We start from the raw sequence: 25,043 nt of genomic DNA, 5'->3' as shown, positions 1-25,043 counted from the left end.
CGTAGCTTCTGACGATGCATTACCATGCAAGCAAGTGTGTATTTATCAAGTGAATATGGACGGTTTGAACTTGTCGTCCCCGGTCCTGCTCATTGACCCTTTCCACCAGGTTCAGCAGACTCCATCACTCTGCCTCCTGAACCCTGGTAACCTTGTGACTCTTGAAACCAGCATACTCTTTCCAGAAACATTCATGGTCTTCTGCTTTGTGACATTGTAAAATACTAACTGGTCCACTTAGGGAAACAAACATTCAGATGCCTGGAGATTTATGAGGGTGATTTGATTAACTTGGAATTACAGTCTTGAAACACATCTACTGCTTAGGACCCTGGGTTTGCTCATCGGATCATGACACAGAGACTGTGTCACAGGGATGGGTAGCATGGCTTCCTAAGATCTGTAGTGGTGGAGACAGTGTCACACTGGTTCCCCAGTCTTGCCCCCAAATCCTTCTGAGTCCATAGTATATCAACTGCTTGGAGTCTTCCTCTTCTCTCTTGATTTTTTGATGGGTTGGCCTAAATGACCACTTCAAATTTGTGGTTCATCAGTGGTTTCCAGGACTCTTTCAGGGTTCTGGAAGGTAAACTCAGTTTTTGTTTATACCCCCAAGTCTTTTTCTTTTTCAGCGTTGTACTGTTAAAACAAAAGCAGCGGAGGACAATACTGATGGCCTCTGAGCACACTCCTGGGGTAGGGTGCGCAAAACACTGGTCACCATGGTATCTTCACCACTAAGTGGAACAGTACAATGGAACAGCGTCATGTTCACTGTGAAGAGCTGGGGGGCTGCGTTCAAAACAAATGCCTTCATGAGGGCTCAGCCCCTTGAGTGCAGGTGGTTTTCAAATCCCATGGGACAAAGAAGGAAATGGGAGAAGGCACTTGTGCTGATCAATGGGAAGGCCCTGCGGGATTGAGCTGAAGGATGAACTAGCCACTCGTGCCGTGAAATACAGCTTTTATTTGAAAAATAGAATAACTGACAGACAGACTTTAATTATTCAGACCTGGACACTTGGCAAATTTCTTCTCGGGAAGGAATTAAATGAGACTGTCACTCGAGACAGACAGGGTTTTTTGCAGTGATGAAAAATGAAGCTTTCTACAAGGAACTTGGAAGCTTCCCACACTTGAAGACTTATGAGATCCATGGTATATTAACCAATATGGCCTGTGGATAATTTATAATGGAACATAACAATATTCAGAATCACTCTCCAACTTGTTTCCAGAGAGTTTTTAGATTAACACTGAGCAAAATTTTACATAGATAGACACCCATTTTAAGAGCAAGACGGAATAGATTATAAAATAAAATTGCAAGCTAGTTGGACTCTTTTTATATAGCCATTCATTTTAATTTTAAAAAACATTTTCTTTTGGAAGGATTATTATTTCAGACACAAATGTATTACTTTCTACAAGGAAGATAAGCTGAATGGTGGGCACAGACAGCAGACTGTAGAGGAACCCTGCTTTGCGTTTCATAAACATACGTTGTCAGCAATTTATTTGGAACAAAACAAAAAACAAAAAAAACCTCATTGATATGCTTTTGAGATACAACAATACAACCAGCTCTTAACAAACTACCACCTACCAAGTATGGGTAAACTGTCCAAGAATATCCAGTTCTCTGGAAGAAGTTATAAAGTCTAATCTTTTTAAAAAGATCTTTCAGTTTTATCTGGCTGTTTGTATGGGTGTGTATGTGTGCGCACGCGCGCGCGCACGTGTGTGTGTGTGTGTGTGTGTGTGTGTAAAAATTCCTGATAACAAGACTAAAATATGAACTGTCTGTTCTGTATAATACAATTTTTATAGCTCAAAATTTTTGACTTTTATTATGCAATATATAATTAAAATATAAATAAAGCAGTTCATTGCAAAAATGCAAAGCAGTACTTAACCTGTGAAAGTCTGCAAGGGTTTTTGCATTATCTCTACAGAGCTTCCTTGAATTTCAAGATTCCTTGAAATTTACAGATTTGTAAGGTTTATTTTTTTTAAGAGCCATATAGTAAATATTTCAGGCTCTGTGGGCCACGGAGTCTCTGTTTTAAGGTCAGTTGTGCAAGGCTAGCCCTTGCACAAATTAAGTGTGTCTGTTGTACAGCTTCAGTCACTAAAGCAGAGGCAGACCACATTTGGCCTACTGATCATAGTTTATCAATTCCTCTAAACTTTTCTCCTAAAGAATACTGTATGGTTTTTTGTTTTGTTTTGTTTGATGGCATGACCAAAACATACCTCTTATGTATTCATTGTGCTCAGAATTTCTCAATAAAAGTAGGTACCTCTTAAAACCATTGTTTTAGAGGGGCATGCCCAATGGCTTTTAATCATTAATGAGTACGGTGAAGACTCTGAGAAAAGAATATCAGAGTCCTCTTTTATAAGGCAGGTTGTCACAAGGACCTTATGTAGAATATGCTCACTGTAAATGCGGTATCTCTGTGTCCTTGTGACTCCCAGCCATGTCAGAAAGCTGTGAGTTTGCCATCACTCATACTGCCAGACACTATGTTGCTGCAGATTAAACTTGAATGTGCATGGAATTCTTTTTGTTTGCTTGTTGGTATTGGTTTTAATGTGCTTGTCTGTGTGTGTGTGTGTGTGTGTGTGTGTGTGTGTGTGTGTGTGTGTGTGTGCAGTATTCACAAAGGACAGAACGGGTTGCGGGATCCCCTAGAGCTGCAGTTGCAGGTGGTTGTGAGCCACCATGTGGGTGCTGAGAATTGATCTCAGATCCTCTGCAAGAGCAGCTGGGGCTCCTAACTGCTGAACCATCTCTGCAGCTCCCATGCACAGGATTCTAAAAGCTAAAGATGATCGTAGAAATTCCCTTACTATTTGCACCAAACCTTGGGCCGCTGGTGACACTGGTAGTTTCTCTAAATTCAGGGACTCCCTGACATCCACAGTGGGAAATGAGGCTTCATGGAAACCAGGACTGTTTTTCTTTAAACCTAAACCTTCACTAAAAGCTAATAAAATAGAATAAGAGGCTGTAGTTTTTGGTACAGCAAGATTAGATGCAGTTCTTACCATGGGTGACCTAGTGACTTCAATTCTACAGGCTAGGAAACTCCAGGTGAGCTGCCTCCAGGCTCCCAGTGTCTTTACCTTTCCCTCTAGATCCAGCTCCCACATGTTTTGAAACTTTAAGGGGAATAATTATACAAAGCATGACATTTGCACATAGTGTGTGTGTGTGTGTGTGTGTGTGTGTGTGTGTGTGTGTGTGTAACAAGCATCCAAATGTAACTTAGACAAAATGGAGTTACCTGTAATCAGTTGACTTAGTGTATGTTTAGGTATACATACATAGTAATTTATCAAGAAACAAGAGAACACATCCCCAAAAATGTATCATTAGATGACTTTGTCAGTAGTGAACATCGTAGAGTATACTTAGAAAAAAAAAAGGTTTCTAGTTACTAGGCAGTACAATTTGGGGATATAGATATAGATATATCTGTGAACTTGATTTGACTGCTGTGTCCTAGTACCATGTGACTCTTCAGATTCCATGTCATCCTAAATCAGCAGAAAATTATCTAAAGCTCTGTGTGTATGTATATATTAACTTTATTAGTGGTTTCTAAGTTTCAGATATTGCAAGATTTGTTTTAATGCTTTTTTTCCTAGATTATGTGATTTCACAGAGAAAAAAAATGTCACTTATGTGCCCTTAGATTCTCATGATGCAGTTTTGAGATTTAATTCTGCCCCTACACGTGGCTATGAGAAAGATGTCGGAAATAAAACCACAATGCGCATCATTAACTCCCAGGTAAGATGGATGGAGTGGTTGCCCTGGTACATTCTGTAGGCAGGACATTCAACTAGACTAGTGGACAGAACTGTGACTAGCCATAACCACAGGATCCTGTTATTTCTGTGAATCTTTTAATCATGAAGAATTTGTGAAGAAAAATACAAAAAGAGGGAATTTAGATGTGATTTGACTAGGAAGAGATGAGTAAGACCCAATGAAAACTCAGATTAAGCACAGAGAAATGATTTTTGTGTGTATATATTTTTGTTATCCTCAACCTTCTCAGACTTCCTAAAGCTGTGACCCTTTAATACAGTTCCTCATGCTGTGGTGACCCCCAACCATAAAATTATTTTCTTTGCTACTTCATAACTGTAATTTTCCTACTGTTAGGAATAATGAATTTGTAGTTAGGGTTGTAGACGATGTCATGACCACAGGTTGAGAACCACTGCCATAGATTATTATTCAGTTTATGAACTGCAAAATGCTATTAATTACAGAAGAAATCATGGCAGTAAAGTTAAAGGGAACAGAAACACATGAAATATGAGAGCTTTTAGGGTATCTTTGAAACTTCTATTTGTGACTTGGAAATTTGAAAAATGAAAACAAATTGCTTAATGGGACATGGGATATCTCTTTTCTCCATGTTCTTAATAAGAATGTCTTCCAAATTTATGGAAAAATTATTCTGAGAACAAACCACAATTTCTAATTTCCAAAATGTGTAGAAAAATGAGATGATCCATGATTCATGATGAACCCCTTGCGGAACAAGCTATTAACACTCTGCATCGTTCGCTGCACCAGGCAGCCAGCAGCGAAGTAAAAACAATTACCATATTTTCTTAATTCATAGATGTCACTGCATTTTATTTAGTAATTTCTCAGAAAGTGATAAGCCCCACCAAATTAAAATACATGTATCCTGTAAGATACATCCTCATTTCAGAAACATTAAAATGTGATGAAAAATGCATTTTCATAATGGTGAAAATGTTTAATTGATCGAGAATTTTACACTCGCATGAATTGTGCTTAGATCACGCCCACCTTCCACTTCCCCCCCACAGTTCTTCCCTTATCACCCCCAAATTCCTCCCCATTTCATGCATTATCTTTTTTGTTTTACCAACCACAGATTCCACTCAGTGCAGCCTGTATGTGCATGGACGCAGGGCCATCTCCTGGAATCTTAGTAGTCATTCAGAAGCTATATCCCTGACAAAAGCTTGCTCTCCCTTCCCAGAAACCATCAGTTGCTAATAGCTCCTCAGCTAGGGGTGGGGCTTCATATCAACCACCCTTCTCTATGCTGGAATTTTGTCTGCTTTAATTTTATGCATGCTGTCACAGCTACTGTCTGTTCAAATGAGCAACTGTGCTGTTGTATCTGGGAAACACCATTTCAGGGGTAGACATCTGCTGTGTCTGACTCTTCACTCTTTCCACCCCTTCCTCCACAATGATCCCTGAACCTTGGGGAGATGAGGTGTGCTGCATGTCTCATTTAGTGCTGGGCATTCCGAAGTCTTGTATTCTCTGCGTATTGAGCAGTCAGAGTTCTCTGTGTTAATCACCATTTACTGCAAGAAGCAGTTTCTCTGATCAGGATTGAAAGATGAATGCATCTCTGGGTATAACAGCAACTCATTAGGAGACAGATTGATGCTATTTGGCAGAATAGTAGTAGATTCTTCCCTAGAGCCTACCTATTATAAATTCATGACCCCATTAACAGTACCAGGCACAAGTTCCATTTTATGGAGTGGGCCTGGAATCCAGGGAGAAAGTGCTTTGTTATTCCCAGAATTTTCATGTCATTATTGCATGAGTAGGCACATCGTGCTGGGCCAGACATTATATAGCTCGCAGGGTTCACATCTGGGAGAGACTGACGATAACTTCTCACCTGCGGTAGCATGCCTAGCACCGCAGCACACTATGAAAGATACTCAGTAGGCATGAAACCTCCAGTGAGTGCCAGATTGATTTCTTTGTAACTTAGACTAAAGTAGGTGGTATCTGCAATAGTGGGGTCTTAACATCAGTGTCTGGAGAATAACAAAGTACAGTGGCTATAACTTATATTGTTTGAGGGTCTTTGGAGCCACACTGATCAAAAAAAAATTCCCAAAGAGGCAACCAATCTGGGGCACTGGCCTTCTGTTTTGATAGCCTGCGGTGTCTGGGAGAAGTGTTGCCCCCCTGTTGTAGAGCAGTTCTATTTAAACTCTTTTTACATGTGTATATTTCTATTTTAGGAAGCTTCTATAATAATGGGCTTCCTTCCATAAGACTTCTCCACCTAGGTATCCCTACACACACTTTGTTCTATACCCTGCCTTCCTGTCCCCCACTCCACTCAACCGCTCCTGCTCCATTGTTTCCCTTCTCCCCTTCCTGCCATCTGTGTTCTGTCACCCATCTCCCATGACCTCTCACTGGGCTTCTGACTTCTTCAGTACCCCAGTTTCAAAATACACATCCAAAGATTCAAAGCTCGAATGCAGATGTGAAAGAGAACCTGCAATGGTTGCTTTCCTGGGTCCCAGTGCCTCACTCAGAATGATTATTTTTAGCCATTTGCCTACAAACTTCATTTTTCTTAACAGCTGAATAATAAACCATTGTGTGTGTGTACTGTATGTTCATTATTCATTCACCAGTTGATGGACACCTAGGCTGTTTCATTTTTCCTGCCTTATGAGCCCAGCAGTGATGAATATGGCTGACCACGTGTCTCTGTCGTAGGATGCAGAGTCCTAGGGTATATGCCCAAGTGGATTATATGGGTTCGAGACTAGATCTATATGTAGCCTGATATGGAACCTCCATATTGATTTTCATAGTAACTATACCTATTTACAATCCCATCAACAGTTGATAAGATTCCCCATCTGCCCACACCTATAGTTGTGTTTGTTGTCTTTTTAAAATGCTATTTGACTTGTTCTGACCGGGGTAAGTTGAAATCTCAAAATAATTTTAACTTTCATTTCTCTTATTATAGCTGAGAATGTGGGACTTTTTTAAAAATGTTCTCAGTCATATACATTTCTTTTGAGAATGCCACTTAGTTCCATGCCCCGAGTTTTAATCAGATTGTCGTTTTCATAGTATAGTGTTTTTCAGTTCTCTGTATGTTCTAGACACTGCCCTTCTGTCAGGTGTATAGCTGGTAAAGATTCCTCCCATTCTTTGGACTGACGTTTCACTCAAGTGATGGTGTCATTGGCTATACAGAGGCTTTTCAGTTTTATGAGGTCCCATTTGTCAGTGGTTGGTCTTAATGCCTTGTGCTTGATAGCTTTTTAAAAAGATGGATGGCAGGTGAAATTGATGGATCCATTCAGCATCCAACAGGCCCTGGGAGGAGGGACAACACCTGACACCTCTTAGCTCAGTTCTGGCTGCTCCTTACCTGCACTCACCCGTGTCACACATCAGAGGTGATGAGGAGCTGGGAGGCTGCACTCGCTGGGATTTCATATTACAAGGGATGGTATCCAGAGCACTGGATTGGTGCAGTCCTGATAAAAAATTAAGGACTTTGTGGCTTAATTTAAAACAAATGCCTTTAAGTGTACATTAAGTGTTTTGTCACGTGATACCAGCCTTACTCCCTCTCCCAAAGGAAAATAGAAAACCTGAGCCTTGCTTTCATCCCGCTTTTCAGTTGTGACTTGTTTTAAAGTATGATTTTGAAGAACAAACACTAATAATAAAGAGCTGCCTCCTCCCCCCCCCCCCCCCCGTGTGCTTACAGATTCTTGCCAACCCCAGTCATCACTTCATTGACAGTTCTTTATATAAAGACGTTATCCTGGTGGCCTGGGACCCAGCTCCTTATTCTGCTAATCTGAACCTGGTAAGTATTTTCTTGATGCCCTGGATTGTGGGTCAGACAGTGCCCGATGAGTTACCCAGAGGCGCAGGTCAGTAATGGGCGCTAACTCACACGTCTGTCATAGACCTCTTGGTACCACTTAGAGCACCAGAGCTCCCTGCTGCTCTGGTGCTGTATCTCTGAGAAACAGAGGAAGTGCAGCATATATAAAGGCTGGGAAAGTTGTGTTACACCAAAAATTAGACTGCTCACATTGGCGTGTGTTCCAAGGTGATAGGATGGCAATAACGGCTTTGGAAATAAACTCAGTGGTGTGCTGCAGGGAAAAAAAATCTAAATTGTACATTGTTGTTTAAATGAAGACTGTCTCTGAATTTCCTAAGGATGATCCTCTTTGGCTCTTTCTGAATGTGTTAAATTTTATGGAATAGCCATCAAATACAAGCGAGATATATTTTTTACTTCATTGCAAACTGTTACCTTCCTAAGGAAGAAACTAGCTGTGCTGGGTGAAACTTTGTCTGAAAAAACAGGGAGCTCTTTTTCACAGGACTTGCTAAAATGGGTGATAGTCATGCTACTTTGAGAGGCTGTTGGCTAAAGGAGCAAGCAACCGTGACTTGGTTTACTAAAACCAAGGAGTGTATGTTGCAGGAGCTCTTTCCGCTCCTTCAGCCAATAGCGGCTGAGATACCAGCCCATTGGGGTGTGGTCTCTCTCCCTTTAAAAAAGCGGCCACTTCCCTCTCCTCTCCCTCGGCCTTCCGGCTCCACAACGGGCAACTAGGCTCCTTTCCTGATTGTGCAGAGGGCTGTTGTCTGGGATGGTGATCTGTAAGTTTTCCACTTTAAATAAATAACCATTCTATTAATCATAATTCCAAACTGGTGTGGGATTGTTTGTGATTTACGCCTTCAAGTGTAGAGCCTTCTTAAGATGAGTGTGGGTGAAATTGGGAAAATCTGCTTTCAAAACACATTGCTTGAGTACCAAGAAACCAGCATATTACAGTGTGAGCCAAACCTTGCTGTGGTTCTCTGTGTAACGCTGGAGTAGAACCCAATATGCCTACCACCTCCCCTGCTGTGACTGCTTCCATGCTGACCATGGAGAACCCTGGCCCAGAGTCTCTAGGGTTCACTGTCAGACCTTTAACAGCAAATGCCTGCCACCTCTTATATAACCCCAGGTCTCATTGTAGCCTGAATAAATCATCACTGGAAGAGACTGGAGGGAGGAAAGGGAAGGGAGAAATTATATCATTATAACATCAAAAATAAAAGAAATAATGAAAAGAAAGCATTATTCCTGCTAGGGCCAGAACTATGGTGTCTCTTTGTACTTCCCTGACAAACTGGATCCTTCCCCTCTCTCCAGCTCCAGACTGGCCCATGGTCCTCTAGGTTTCCCCAGACATACCCGGCACTGTTTTCTTTTCACAGCGTGATCTTCTGTACCCAATTTGAGTTGCTTTGTTTCATTTTAGTGGTATCAGAAGCCGGATTACAACCTTTTCACGCCATATATCCAGCATCGCCGGAGACACCCAGCTCAGCCATTTTACATTCTTCACCCCAAATTCATATGGCAGCTTTGGGACATTATCCAGGAGAACACAAGGGAGAAAATCCAGCCCAACCCACCATCTTCTGGGTTCATTGGTAGGTGTGTCTAGTTGTTAATTAATTGTGTGCGGCTCGTACTGTGTTTTCCAGCCATGGTTTGATACTCACAGTCTATGGTTTTGCCCCATTTCTTCATCTGTATTGAAGCTCTTCACCCCCATTTCTTTTCTATTACCTATGTAGGGCATATGAAGGCGTGTCTCAAATGCCCTGGGAAATATGAGAGCCTGTAACTGAACCAGAGGTATTGGGTTTGTTGACACCCTAAGTTTACGCCATTTATAATATTTCTTGGGCTGCTCAGGGGGTCTCCATCAGTAGAGCGGAGAGTTTTAGAGAGAACATTGGCTTCATTTAAATTAAGGACACAGTATCCTCAAGTGAGGCTTGAAGCTTTTGGAGTGGGTATATCATCATAGTGATATGAAATATTTTGTATAAAATCCCAGGAAAACCTTAGTGTAGCTGCTTTGAAAGCAATGCCTCTGACAATTTCATTTGAAATCCTCAATTCTTTTGTTTTATGTATTTTATTTTATTTAAATAACATTTTTTAAATTATTTCACATACTGACCACAGTATGTGGTCACCCTCCTCTGTCTCCATGCAGAAAGGAGCAGGTCTCCCAAGGTCTTGAACGAAGCCTGGCACATCAAGTTGAGGCAGGACTGAGCTCCTCCCCTTGAGTCAAGGCTGGGCAAGGTAATCCAGCATGGGGAAGAGTCCTCAAAGTGCCAGGAAGGTCCTGACCTCATTGCTAGGAGCCTTACAGAGAGACCAAGCCACACACCTCTCACACACATGCAGGGGGCCTAGGTTGGTCCCATGTAGGCTCCCTAACTGGTGGTCCAGAGTCCATGAGCTCCCATGAGCTCAGATCAGCTATCTCTGTGAGTTTCTCGCCATGACCCCATCCCACCCCCTGGCTCGTACAATCCCAGTTTTCCAAAGTCCTGTTGATTTAGGAGAGGTTTTCAGCCGAGAGTGAATGTGCCAGAATAGTGGTTAGAGAGCATACGGGGACACGGCCAAGTTTAATCAAGTTTGTTTTCATGCCGCCACCATATCAGGCAAGAATTCTAAAGCAGAATTGAGGGTAGAATCAAACATGACTATTAGAGATTTGAAATTTGAACGGTTCAGCTAGATGGTTATAGACGTGGAAGGTAATTCCCAGGCTGAAAAAGAGTTCAGGCCACATGGGCAGCTCTCCTCCGGGCTGTTCATTGTGGGATGTGGAGTTCTTTGTTTCTGTCTATGCAGGAGGTGAGCTACAATTCATTGCCATTGAAACCGAGGAGGCTGGGAAGGCCTATGTTTGTGTTTGTATTCTCCACAACTTGCAGGCTTTCGAAAGGGTGAGGCAGGGTAGATAGCTGGCCAGCTGCTAGTGTTACTTTGTAGGGCTGCCTTTGTTCAGTGCAGCATCCGCTAGTCACAGGACTATTTACATTTCCATTAATTCCAATTAAATAGCATATAACATCTGTTTCCGAGGCGACCGTTCCTATTTTAAGTGCTCCGTTGTGACAGCCTCCTGGTGGGTACCATATTCGATAGCACTAACAGGGAGTCCTTCCGATGTCACAGGGCCCTGTAGGAGAGTGCTGCTGAGTTTTGCCAATGAAAAGAAACTGTAATGCAGAAAATTGATAAGAAAACACTGGGTTCCCCCGAGGCAGTCTGTGCTGTGTGGGTGGAGATCAGGCTGTAGTGGAGGCCATCTGCTTCATTAGACTCACTTTCTGCCTCTGAGCCTCGCCATGGGGAAGGGTGTGTATCTCACCACTGTGGGCAGTGGAAGCAACTGGGTAAGTAACAGTTACCAGTACCCTCCGGGCATCCCCATACTGTTGTAGCCTTTATGCTTCCTCTTTGATCTGGATGAGATGAAGTCCATCTGTTTGGCTATTGGATATGCTCAGATAGACGTGGGATGATGTCAACCGCATGGCAGTCTCTCTCCCATGAGAACGTCGGTGAAATCAATGAGATGGGCTGTTTTATTTTGTTGCTGTGACCAAAAGTATGCTCCAAATGCCTTTTTCCTGCTCTAAAGTCCTGCCAAAGAGTTGACTTGGTTCCTCAGCATCTGTTCTCTCTAAGTGCTGCAAGCTCTAGCGTCAGCTTCTGAACAGAACCCATTTCAGAGGGGCAAGGAGGGTTAGACTGTTTCATTAGACGCTTGTCCCTGTGCCTGGGAACTGGTCAGCATGGAGGTCTTACCCAGAGATAACCCAAAGTAGGGTCTTCCTCATCTGGCACTGCATTCCTGTCCGGTACTCTGCTGAGTGAAGCAGAGGGAACCACTCTCTTCACTCACTGCTATCCATTTATAAGGACTGGTTTCATGGGTGATTGCTCATGCAACAAACACAGCCTGCGTTTTCTTACCCATGCTGAGGAGTTTGCACAAATGAAGTAGAGAGACCTCATCCATCTGGGGTCCACACCTTCCGATTCAAAGAGCCACTCACTGAAAACACTTTTTAAAATTGCATCTTTTCTGAATGTGTGCAGACCTCTTCTCTCGTCTTTATTCCCCAAACAATAACAACTATTTATATAACATGCATATTGTTTTAGGTATTGTAAGCCATCTAGAGATACATAAAGCGCACAGGAAGATGTGCAAAGGTATATGGAATGCTGTAACATCTTATAAGTATCTAGAACACCTGTGGATAGGGCTATCTGCATGGGGCCCTGGGTTCAGTTCCCCACATACTGAGGAATGACAGGATTTGGTAAATGAACAAGTTCTTAAAGTTTAGCATGCCCCACATCACCTGTGAGTTTTCTATATTAGCGACCCATTTCCTGCAAAGCAACACTCAGCAACTGAAAAGAACAATCAGTGTTGTATAACCTTACAGACCTGTGCAGGTCAGTAATCTAGGGACAGATTGGTTGGATGATTCTGGCTCACAGTCTCTCCGGAGCAAGTCAGTAGCCTTGCTGGCGGGGGGGGGGGGGGGGGGGGGGGGGGGGGGGGAGGGTAGAGGCATGACTGCAGGCAGGAACCAGTGAGAGCAGTTTGAAGGCTAGTTGCAGCAGCCTTTTAAAACAAAGAGTCTGAGTAACTGGAGGAGGTTGGAATTTCCATTTCTTACAGTCTCAAAGAGCACTAATGCTGCTTCTGGGGTATTCAGAGCCCCTCTCTCAGCCTCTCCAAGTTGCAAGAAACTGTAAAGTCTTCCTTCTGTTGATTCTATCAAAAGTTATTGGACTTGGATGCCTTGAGAGGACCCAGAATTCCAACCTGCCCTCTTGCTTATTGCTTTATTATGGCCATGATTAAACACAAGTGAAACAATAATTTTTTATTTATATTTACTTTAAATAATACATGGATCAATAAAATATAATATGAATCTTTATCTTTCGAAATGGTATAGCATTAAATCTTACATTCTGACCCTGTTAGATGTAGATTGCCTTTGTGTTCTTGCGTTCCTTTCTTTAACTCAGAAGCAGAAAATCCAAATATAAACAGCCGTATATTTCACTGTTTGTATTGGTGTCTATTTCTTGTACATAGTCTTTCTTTGAAGTCTATTTGTTTGGATCTCACTCTTCTCACTTGCACCCCCAGCTTATCATGTCCCCATTTCTGTCCATGGCTTTCATACACACCATTCGACGTGTCTATAAAATACATAGGATCCACAAATGATAGAAGATGTGTTTATCCAGGATCCTCCAGAAGAACACAGTAGAATACAAACGGGAGTCTACTAGGCTGATTTACACAACAGGGGCAAGTAGTCCACACAGCAGAGTGTTAGAGGGAAGAGATGTCCAGATGATCTGCTCCAGTCTAGGCTCCCTGGTGAACTCAGAGCTGTGTCGTCACTGGGACTGGACCCCAGCGAGAGATTAAGCTGTTTCCCCATGCTTTAGAATCTGCTTTTTCTCACAATCATCCTCTCCTATAGAATCAGTTTAGAATAAAAGTGCTTCATTTACAACTGAGCACATTATAGTATTGTTGCAAATAATGGGGCCTCTCTAGTTACTTAAGGAAACGCCCTACAACATTCTACAGCCTCTCCACACTTCGGTGTTTGGAAATTATCTCTTTCAGAGGTCTACAGTTCCTGTATGTAGAGTTTATCAAAGCTAAGGATTTATTATCCCTTTAAAATAATAATAACAATAATGGGGCTAGAGGGATGGCTCAGCAGTTAAGAGTACCTGCTACTCTTGCAGAGGACCTGGGCTCCATTTTCAGTTCCCTCATGACAGCTCACAACCATCTGTAACTCCAGTTCCAGGAGATCTGATGCCTTCTTCTGGCCTCCACAGGCTTCTGTAGAGCACATACACTCAGACAGGCAAACACAGGTACATTAAAATAAAACTAATAAATCTTTGAATAGTAATAATAAATAAAGTAGAAGACATGTAAAGAATTATAATGATTAAACACATATTCATATTAAATTAATTAAACTATACTTTCACTATATTCATTCATATTAATAAGATACTTATTAAACATTTTATGTTTATAATGTTGTTATCCCTCTAACGTTACAGGTGAGTACTTTAAAATCATGTTTTCTGCATTTTAAGCATCAAATCCATGTTACAAATTAACAACCCTGCCTGTCAAAATATTTTGAAGAATCATTATTTAAAATATGAATATTTATTGCATTTAAACATTAAAAATTAACTCAATTACATATTAATAACTGAAAGTTATCCTTCAAAACATTTCTACGTAATCCTGGATTTATTTTGACTTGGTGTCATGGTCATTACTTTAAAATAAGTGAAAAATCTGACTTCTAAAATTGTGTGTGTGCGCATGTGCGTGCGCACTCACATATCCCACACCATACATGGAGAGAACAAAGGACAATTGGCATGAGTTGGTTTAGTCCTTATAGCAATGGGTCCTGGGACTCAAACTTACCAGGTTTTCTGCCAGGTGCTTTCATCCACTAAATTGTCTCACTGAGCCCAAAATATACTTTTTTTCCCCTAAAACATCCATTTCATGAGTATGTAAGTCAAAAGAAGTCTGGAGATATTATTTGTTCTCACAGAGATATGAAAGCCCAACACTTTCACCAAACCTTAATGAAAATAGTGCTTTCAGGTTTCTTTAGCTTTGCTTGATAGCAGTTTTGGGTGAAGGTCTTGATGTGTGATCCAGGCTGACCTCAAATATGGAAATTCTCCTGCTTCAGCCTCCTGAAAGTTGAAATTACAGGTATAATTGGCAGTCTTTTAAAAGGAAGGAAGGAAGGAAAGAAGGAAGGAAGGAACAAAGGAACGAACGAAGGAACGAAGGAACGAACGAAGGAACGAAGGAACGAACGAAGGAAGGGAAGGAAGGAAAGAAGGAGAGAGGAAGGGAGAGAAGGAAGGGAAGAAGGAAGGGAATCTCCTGTAACTTGATAAATTCTATAAAAGGAAGTAAAAAACATTATTAACTAAATGTTTAAGCATTTGGAAGACACCAACTCATTCTTCTCACCCTTCCTATCATCACCTTTCTGATTTTATTTTGCACCAGTTCACATCTCTCCCACATCAGGGCTCAGTGTAGCAAGTGCGCCCCCAGTGGACTCCCACAACCCCAGCTCCCCTTCAACACTTGCTGGGGAGAATGAGCATGAGTTGGGGAGTAGGTCTCTGAAATTCTGGATCATCCATCAGGGTAATGTATAGTTCTTTCAGGATAGTTACTTCCTCCTGGGTCACTTTGTGATCCAAACCTTGAATTCTGCAGAGATCAGAATAAAATCAGGGCCCTAATTTACTAGCTCTAAGCTCCAATTTTTTACACATGACACAAACTCTTTGTAATGAAGTTTTCATGTGGCTAAGCACAGTGACTACTCAGTAATCCTTAGCTATAACTCTGCTGTGCCTCATCTAACGTTTTGCTCTAGGTGAAACAATACCTCCCTCCCAAAAGGAAATAGACTGCTCCCTCATTAAAGACCTAATCAAGCTGAAATCGCCTTTCATTTCCTCTATGGTCAAAAGGCTGTGGAGTTAGTTGCATACTGTAGTTGTTGCCTGGGGGTTGTTGTTGTTGTTGTTGAGTATTTTTACTGTTTCAGAATGCTTGATATCATGGAGCCAATTATGTCAATGAGTCATTGCTCCAATCATGTACTATTACATATTACAAATTTATTCTGTATGTGACAGAAATTTCTCCTTTTTTAAGGTACTTCCTTAAGTCCCAAGCCTTATGTTAGGTGACCATCCTGAGCATACATAATTCATTTCCAACAGTCACCTGGTTGTATTTCTAATCAGAGTCTGCATCTGTCATAGGGTACATTAGAAGACACCCTGGAGACATATTGTAAGTCTGAACTCCCCAGGGAAGCATACAGGACCCTTAAACCCGCTGAGCCATACAATACTATAAATTAAGCTGATGCCCTAGGATCATTTAGATGACCCCAAAGGACCCATTTCTCTCTTTCATCCCTGGTTAGATACTAGTGGTTGTGTCTTGGAACTTGCTGCAGTGAGGTCATTAATTCTGCTGCAGCCTGACTGAGTAGGGAGTTCTTTCCTTGAACTCGTACAGATTCTCTTTTGCCCATATGAGATTAAGTACTTTTATAGAGGGTGGATATGCTCAGTGATAGTCATAGAACCTGACTCACTGCTGGTAGTATTCAGAAAGTGCCCATGCAATCCAGGAAAGACCAGCCTCCCGGATCTTAGCGGGCAACTTATGGCCAGGAATCTAGCACACTAGACACTGAGCTGATTTGTAATGTCCTATTGTCAATTTGTTGTTATTATTATTGTTGTTGTTGTTGTTGTTGTTATGTAAACCACCAACATTCCATCCATTTTTCAAAGGCAACCTCTACTGGTAATATTGAAAGTAATACTTCTAAAAGTTATAGTAATAACCTACTGGTAATTTTTTTCATTGTGTAAACCACTCCCACTCCGTCCATTTCCCAAAGGCTGCCTCTATTGATGATATTGTAAGTACTACTTCTAAATTCACAGAGGCAAACACTATAATTTCAGGCTATTTAATACATGCACAAAAATTACGTGCTTGAAAATAAGTCATAACGTCCCTTTTTTCCATTTTCTATTGCATTTTAGGATCCAGTTTTCCAATATACTGTTCAAAATGAGAACATTAAAGCAAAATAACAAACCAATTAAGTTCTTATTATGATAGTACAAAATGTATCATAACTTTTTGCATTTTCCTATAAATAATGAACCAAATGACATAATATAAAAGAATTAAAATTGGCTTTCAAGTATTATTATTGCACATGTTATATTCTTCAATGTGTTAGATGTGTCTTAAATTATTCTCTTATTATGTTCATTTGTATTTCCAACAACTTTGAGCCACAGATATTTTCTGTAAATTCACTGTAAAAGTCACTTATTCTCTTGAAGCAGTAAGAGGTCTACCTGTTCAGTGCTCCATCTTATGACCGAATGTACAGAAGGACTCACAGAGCAGCTACAAGAGTTCCGTTCGCCTGGCATGGTTCAGTGCCCCAAGTCTTTTCCCCTCACCACCTCCCATCCAGACTGTGTCTTCCTTGTTTTGTGGGTCATTCTGGAAAATTCATAACGGACTCCACATGGCGAAGTGTTTTTTAAAAAGTGACTTAAACTCATTTTTGCTGTTACTTATAAATTTGAAGTTTTATACCAATAGATCATTTTGCTATTCGATGGAAAGATGTTTACCCCAAGAATTTGACAATATTAAATATTCTGCCAGGTGGAAGGAGGTGGGAGATCCTTGGACTTCCCACAAGACAGGGAACCCTGATTGCTCTTCGGGCTACTGAGGGAGGGGGAGTTGATTGGGGGAGGGGGAGGGAAATGGGAGGCGGTGTGTTACTGATGCATAGAAACAGGTAGAAACAGGTTTTAAAAGATAACCTATAGTACACATGGGAGAAGGTTGAAGGGGAGGGGAGAGGAAGGGAGAGGGGCAGAGAAAAATGTATAGCTCAATCAAATCAGTAAAAAAAGAAACAGTCTAGACATGAAGCCATTGAAGAGACTCTTAAAACTTGTGATAGGGAAGCTGGAGTGTAGCTCTTCACAGCTGATGGCTTCTGGCTGGGCTGTGGGTGGGGAAGGACTCTGTTTTCTCTAAAGGGCTGGCCACTGGCAGTTTGAGCATGCTCCAGTGAGTATATGGGCAACACGAATTAGACTTGGTATTTTTCTCCTTATCCTTTTATTTTGGAGTGAGTCATAAGCATCTGGGAAGACTGGGAAGTGAATGTGATTGGGTGCATTATGTGAAATTTCCAAATAATAAATAAGATATTCATTTTAAAAAATGACCTATAGTATGGTGACTAGCCTTTGTATAAATGAAGCTTTTAAAGACACAAGAATATTCCTTGGTATCTGTGGGAGAGTTTATAGGAAACTATGGGCACCAAAGCACAGGAATTCAAGTCTTGGATATAAAATAGTATATTATTTCCATGAAATCTGTACTTCTCCCCATGTATTTTAATCATCTCTAGATTTCTTATAGCTCTTAATGTAATGTAAACGATGTGTAAATGGCCCCTATTCTGTATTCTCTAGGCAATAATAACAAGAAAATAGATCTGTATATGTTCAACACAGACTTGGTTCTTTCTGAATATTTCCAGTTGAATACATATGTATGGAACCCAGGAATAAGAAGCCTCAAAGGCTGTCAATCACTGATGAGAAGACACAGGAGCACAGCATGCATAAGCTTGGGTGGTTGAAAGTAACTGATGCAAAGGTAAAAATCACAGCTAGACCAAAGAACGCATATCACTCCAGCTCCATAGACTGTGGAGTTTGGAAGAATCCACCTGCTGATATCAGACAAACCACAGAGATGCCAACTTGACAAGGATCAAAGATTTAATCCTCTTTATGTGGATGGCTTTCTCGGCCACCAAACCAGTGTCTGCAGCGCTTCCTACTGCACCACTGGGTCATAGCAGCTGACAGAAACAAGGGAGGAAGAACTTATTGTGTCTCACAATTTCAGTGGAGTTTTTACATAATGGGAAAGGCATCACGGGTGAGACAGTTCAGATTCAAAGAAGACAACCCTTATTGGTGATTTTACCCAAGGAGAGCAAATGCTCACAGAACCATTACTGCCACACAGACGGAGAGACTAATGTGGCATGTATTACAAGCCCTGATGGATAGGTACCCAGCGGTCATGTAGCAGGTGCAAACTCCTCATTCTCTGTTGGCCTTACCAACGTCAGTTCATTGAAGATGATCCAGGGCATGGATAACATCTGGCTAGTACGTGTGCTATGGTGGAAAAGAGAGCTCTGATAGACCTGGGAAGGAAAGGAGAGGAACTAACTAGTGATGCAAAGTTTTGACATCATTCTGGAGAGAAACTTCTCTTCATAGAGTCTTTGGGTCAGGTATCATAGTACCCCGTCACAGTCTAGGGTTCTCAGCACAGAGGCAGGGTAGTCTCTCGAACAACCTTTTGTCCCCCTCTATGCCTTGCCTTCCAGGAAACAGTTTCAGCTTCAACTTCTAGATCCTGCTTGGCCAAAGGAGGTTCCTTCACTTCTCTCCCCAGCAGAGCTCATGAAGAATTATTTTTGATTTGGGATTAGTTTTGTTTTCTGGTACTGAGGACAAACATGGGCTTTTCCCATGCTAGACAAACATTCTGTATTTCTAGCCCTGGTTTTAGATTTTTGTGGTCCAAACCTGGTTTAATTTCTTAGAAAATATGACAGTCCTCTGTAGGACAAGTTAGAGGTAACAGAAACAGCATGACTTTATATTTTGTTCACAATAAGTAAGGACATCACTTTCAGATAATGGATTAAGTACACTTTTTTTTTTAAGTTTCAAGTTAACCAGACTTAGATTCACACACCTTTAATGCCAGAATTTCAGCAGTCCATGGAGGAGGACTAGGCCACATAGTGAGGCCTTGCCTCAAAAATAGCTTCATGATGGTGGAGCAGAGAAAAGGAAGGGAGGAAGGGAAAAGAAAAGGAGAGCTAGCCTGAGTGAAGAGCAGCATCATTTAATGATGAGATTTTGTAGTTGTTTACTGGAAACACTTAGACTCGAAGACAGATTAATAGGGATAGCCTTCATGAGAATAGTAATCTATTGTCGTTGTGGTAGCCCAACCTGTATTCTAACTCACAGTACCCTGAGAGTACAAGCTTGTGTCTAAATCCTGGACTCAAGCAATCCTCCTGTCCCAAAGTAGCCCAGGCTACAAGGGTACCCCATGACGTGTGACTGGGAAATACAATTTTGTTAACAATTTAACATTCTTAAATTTAATTTCTTAAAATCTACATCCTAACTCCATTGTATAGAGCTGTTACGCTGTAGGACTCCACTTTAGAAAGGTCAGAAGAATGGTTTCTATTTAATGTATAATAAACTTTCATAATCAGATTTTTATAGCGTTTGTTTCTTCAGAACATAATAGTCCTTTGGGGGATATGCTTGTTGCCCGTAGCACAAGAGAGTTATAGATCACACACTGGAGCAAGGTCCCCGTATGTTCAGTTTTATCTCTGCATGTCAGTTTTAGGTCTGCAGCAATAACTGAATAAGCGAATGGATACGTGTGGGATTGTATCTAGATACTCGTTCCCCCGTGAACTGCCCTTCACAATGGAAGCTGGAACACTGCGAATGTAAAGCATGTGTCTCTCCCCGCAGTCATCCCCAGAAGCCACCATAACTCCTTGCCCCTCCCCAGGAAAAGTCCCCCCTTTCTTGGAGTCGCCCACTCACGGTGTTTCCCTCTCCTTCCTCGTCAGGCATCCTCATCATGATGTCCATGTGCAGTGAAGTGCACGTGTACGAATACATCCCATCCGTCCGGCAGACGGAGCTCTGCCACTACCACGAGCTGTACTACGACGCAGCCTGCACCCTGGGGGCGTACCACCCGCTGCTCTATGAGAAGCTCCTGGTGCAACGCCTGAACATCGGCACCCAAGCGGATTTGCACCGCAAGGGCAAGGTGGTACTGCCAGGCTTCCAGGCCCTGCGGTGCCCAGACACCAGCTCCAACAATACGTACTCTTAAAATGGAACTCTTGGGAACTGATGTGCAATAAGGTACTACTGCTGTCCTCAGAGTCACAGAATACTTGAAGATAGATTTAGGCAATGTGCTGTCTTTAACTTAGTGGCCATGAGAATGCTTTCTGGTCAAAGGCATTGGGTAACTATTACTGATAGGAATACAGAAATGGGCCTTTAAAATTATCCAAGAAAGAAGCAAAAACAGGATGCACAGAAAGAAATCAGATGCATACCCATGGGCACGATACCTCTAAACATGTTAACCTCTACAGCAGGGACACTCTATCACAGGTGGTTCCAGCCACAAGTTAGGGAGATACTACTGATAATACCAGTTCCATCAAGAAATAGCCAAGTGGAGCCTGTCGGCCACTTGCCCATGCATTCCTCACGAAGCAGCCTGGATTCTGTGACGGCTGTCTGAATTCGCACCCAGGCCTGTTTAAAATCCTTCCATGCATCTTGTCAGCCACACGGTTTTCAACCATGACCTTGAAGCTCTGCTTCCCAGTGCTCTCTGGATGTTATGGCTGAGAACCGGGCCACACTTAGAAAAGTACCACTCATCCGTGCCAAGAAGCCAAGCCAAACCCCGGCTGCTAGGAAAAAGCAGTGTCTTTGTCCCCCTGCAGCATCCCTTCCGTGGTCAGCAACACTTGGCACACACACAGGCAGCAGTCCAGGTGGTGCCTGCTGGGTCATGACTGGTCAGGTGACTGTCCCCTGGCTATTCCACTTTATGCACCTGGCCTGCCGAGGTGCTCTGTAGCTGTCACATAGCCAGTGACATGCAGGGTCGCTACAGGTCAACCAGGGAACACCCTTGTTCCTCCAGAATGTAAAGAGAAGGTTTGAAGTGCATATTCTGAATTGCAGGGGTACACTCCTATCGTTTCTGTGTGCAATTTCTGCAGGCTTTTCTCAGCTGTTCAAAACTTGCCCCTCACGCACTCTGAATGTCCCCCAGACCTACTGACAAACAGCTAAGAGTCCATCCTTGTTTCCATAGGGATTTTTTATGTTAACAATGTGAAAGAGCCTCAGAATGGCTTTTAACAAGGTGAATGTGTGTGTGGCAGAGGTACAGGCAGGAGAAAGTATTCTTCCCAGTGCATAACTGTACTGAGATTTTTAACCTAAGCTTCTATCACTAATATATCCTTTTGTGTGGGTTTTTGTTTGTTTGTTTTTCAATGAAGGTAGTGGGACAGAAGCATTTTAGAATTCTGTAATTAAACAGGCTGTTGTTTCAATATCAAATCAAAGCAACTCTCAGTTGTATAGTTAAGATGTTTTGGCAGCGACAATAGTTTAATTAAATGCAAACCCTTTGCAAAATGTGTGGCTATCAAAGTTTTGTAGAGAAAGAAAAAAAAGTCGTTTCCCAATGAGTTTGTTGTGGAATGCTCTAAGGACTGCTTCCTAAGGAAGCATAGTTTTCTGAGCCCACTAGCTTCTGTTTGGTTATTCTCCCCAGCAGAACGGAAGCAGGCTACAGACATCCCTAGTGGCTTGCTCCGGTATTAATTGAGTAGAGTCAGGGTTTTGGTTATGACTGCATCTGCTGAGAGCCCATTCTGAGTTCCACAAGGGAGCATCATCTTTTCATTCTGGTTCAGCCGTGCAGTCTCACAGAAGCTTGGCCCTGTCCCCATGCTGACCTGTCTAATCCTGACTGTAACTCTGTAGGAGGAAGTGCCGGTGTGGGATGCGTCTTTACTTCTGGAGTCCTTGGATATTTCTGGGTCTTCCAGGCTTTGCCATTATAAATGCTCACAGCCATTAAGTTTCCTTTTGTAGTCCTGATGGGGATTCACTTACAGGCATACTTATTATCCCAGACAATCCCCTTTGGTGGCGTGAGAATTTGGTTAGAGAATAACTTATTGAGGTCAGTGTAAATATTCAAGTTCAAAAGCCCCACAAAACACTTCGAAGGTTGTTAAACAGCATTCTGCTGTCTCACATGTACTTTTAAAGGGTGGCTCTCAGTTTTACAGGGGTTACAGGAAGACCACAGAGCATAAAGGAAATTTAATTAAAGTCTTTGAATTTATTATGGCCCTAAAGACTCTTGGGACTCAGAGTCTGTTAAACATTCAGAAAATGTGGTGCCCATATTAACATACTGTTGGCTAGGCACTCCTGTACTTAAATGTTTAAGTAGCTTAGCCTCCTGCAAATGTCACACAGTGATGGCTAATGCGACGGCCAGTTCTTGTATTAACTAAATGGGTCCTAAGTGGCAGTGTTTTGCCAGACATTGATGAAATCCTTCCACAGCACATTTACTAACCTGCAGTGAACCCCACGGCAGCTGTGGAATAGCCACACTAACCGGCCTGCCACCTCATCTCTGGCCCTGGCTCTTCCAAAAGTGTCCCACCTCTTCTGTGAAGGGACCCTGGTTAGATCCCCATGGTGCCACCAGAAACCACCAGGTGCTGCTTTCTCCGCCCTCAGGTCCGAGAGATTTCATGTTCCTTTATGTTGCAAGAAATATCAACACTCTGTTTCTTCTTGTCGTTGTTGTCCCCGTTGAAAAGACACTAGTGTTGTCCAGGAAAAACAGTTCAGTCACTTCCAGATTCTCTCTAACTTGTGTCTCACTGCTCACACGAGGCAAGAGATTATGTATAATGAGGATGCTGAACCACAGACAACTCCATGAAATATCAGGACTGGGCCCATGTCACTGACCATGCTCACCACATCCTCACAAACCTAGTTCTTTCTATGCAGGACTCTGAAAGGAGAAGTATTGATCAAATAAGAAGTTGCATGCAGGCATCTAAGATGTGCTTCCATAGGCAAGTTAGGGGCTTGAGACCATCTGCACTGCTGTGTCTTTTCCTACCTGATCTCTGAGCTCACGCTGCTTTGCTTCAGGAATGGGACTTTGCTTGTGTCTTGACCTCATGGTCTCTCAGCCAGTCAACCTGGACTCTCTGGTAGTCCTCTGCCATTGGAACCATAACATCTGAGCAAAAGCAGTGCTACGGTGTCGTTACTCTTATCAGAATTGAATGTCAAAAGGCCTGGCTTACTCTATCGTATTTATGAGCTAGTTCATCTGCTAGAGCAGAGTCAGCCCATGCTGCCAGCTGACCATACTCATATTTTCTGGATTAAGGGGGCACACCTTGGGTGCCTCAAGTGGCATCGTCTCCCATAAGTTATGCTATGATAAAAAAATGTGTGCACCAGTGGCTTGATTAAGTTGTGTCCGATTTTCTTAGGACACATGGTACACTAGTCTCCAGCCCTGTCCCATCTCATTGTCTGTTTCGGTTTCTGGCTTTCTGATAGTTCGAATGCTACTCCCTGGCTCTGTGTAGACTTGACTGGCTTAGGTAAAATATGCCTGCATTTCAACACGCTTTTTCTATCTGGACATTTGCATTGTGAGATCATTCTATATTCCTGTCACTCGGGCTTTGTTTAGCCACTCGGTGAGTGAGCAGCATGTCTCTAGCGGCTCAAGAAAATAAAATGCAAGTTCTGGTTCTTGTTTTGTTAAATGAATGAAGCCTTCAATAGCAAAGGAAACTCAATATGTTCTCTACAGGATTAGGGTAGTGACGTTTGCAGAGTTAAGGCTGCTGATAGAGTTCTTAACCTAAGAGTGTGCATGTAGATAGTTATATAACTGTATATATACTTATCTACACACATGGTAGGTTTTTGTATTGTCTTTTTCATTCATCTTTATGATAAAAACTTTACAATAAATTTTATTTTAATTTTTAAAACACTAATTTTTAAGAGAAGGAAGCAAATATTTTATGTCCTTCTGCTAAAAATAAACCAGTCTTCTACCCTCCCCTCCCCCCCACACACACACACTGCCGTTCTACATGTCATGGCCACTTTAACAAACAATGAATAACCACTGAAAGGTACAGTTCATAGAACCATTACCCAAGTGTTGTCTTTGTCAGAAACCTGATAAAATTCTGAATTTTTAAAGACTCTCTTGACTGCCCATGGCTTTTTACAAGATTAAGGGAAGAAACAGAAACATTTGTTGATTCTCTGGAGAACAGATTTCAACAAAGCAAGCGCAACAGTAGTGTTTAAACCTAAGTTTACAACACCTGCCCTGTTTTGCTCTAGATAAATCCTTACGGAATCTTTCTGCTGGAAACCAGTGAACTTTTTTAAAGGCTTTGGGAATTCTTTTGTATGATAATTTTTAAAACAAAACGTGTTCTCTTCAAACTAATTAATGGCTTGAGGTTTTCCAAGAAATGCATTTTAGAAGTGTTTGTACACATTTTAACACTTGGATATTTTCTATTTTGGTTTTGTATATTTTTATGTGTACACAGTGTACAGACTTGTAAATAAAACATGTTTCCATTTATCTTGAAGTGTCTCTGTCTTAATCTGGAAACGTTGCACACACAAATGAGTGAGCAGCCATGCAGTCCTTCTGGAGATGCGTAAGGCATTGAGGCCCACTGGGCCTGGAAGGGGAAGAGCAGAATCAGTGACCACAGACCTCCCGAGTGTGCACAGGGATGCAATGTGGTCAGAAGCCAGAGGCAGATCACATTCAGATCACGTTTTCCACCTGGTAAATTGTCACATGCAGAAAAATGGCAGAGGTAAGAGTCGAGTAGAAACACAGGTTTTAGGCTAATATACCTTTTATAACATTAGAATCAAGTGTTTTTGATCAATTTTATTATGCTTCCCACTTAACAG

The 25,043-nt window shown here is 41.9% G+C and overlaps 1 protein-coding gene across 4 annotated transcripts in view; it reads left to right on the top strand.

Moving 5' to 3' along the window:
- St6gal2 (ST6 beta-galactoside alpha-2,6-sialyltransferase 2) overlaps positions 1–24,685 on the top strand; it is a 66,908-nt gene extending 42,223 nt beyond the window's left edge. For all 4 annotated transcript variants that reach the window (XM_057751799.1, XM_057751797.1, XM_057751795.1 and 1 more), the window contains exons 3-6: positions 3,705–3,802; positions 7,560–7,661; positions 9,127–9,301; positions 20,063–24,685. In XM_057751799.1, the coding sequence (XP_057607782.1) occupies positions 3,705–3,802; positions 7,560–7,661; positions 9,127–9,301; positions 20,063–20,334 (647 nt within the window). In that variant the 3' untranslated portion in view covers positions 20,335–24,685. The remainder of the gene's footprint in view (positions 1–3,704; positions 3,803–7,559; positions 7,662–9,126; positions 9,302–20,062) is intronic.
- Positions 24,686–25,043: the final 358 nt, after the last annotated feature.

Source organism: Chionomys nivalis, chromosome 19 (genome assembly GCF_950005125.1).
Source record: "Chionomys nivalis chromosome 19, mChiNiv1.1, whole genome shotgun sequence".
NCBI classification, from domain to species: domain Eukaryota; kingdom Metazoa; phylum Chordata; class Mammalia; order Rodentia; family Cricetidae; genus Chionomys; species Chionomys nivalis.
Note: the sequence above shows the minus strand (reverse complement) of the source record. Positions and strands in the feature narration are given on the sequence as shown.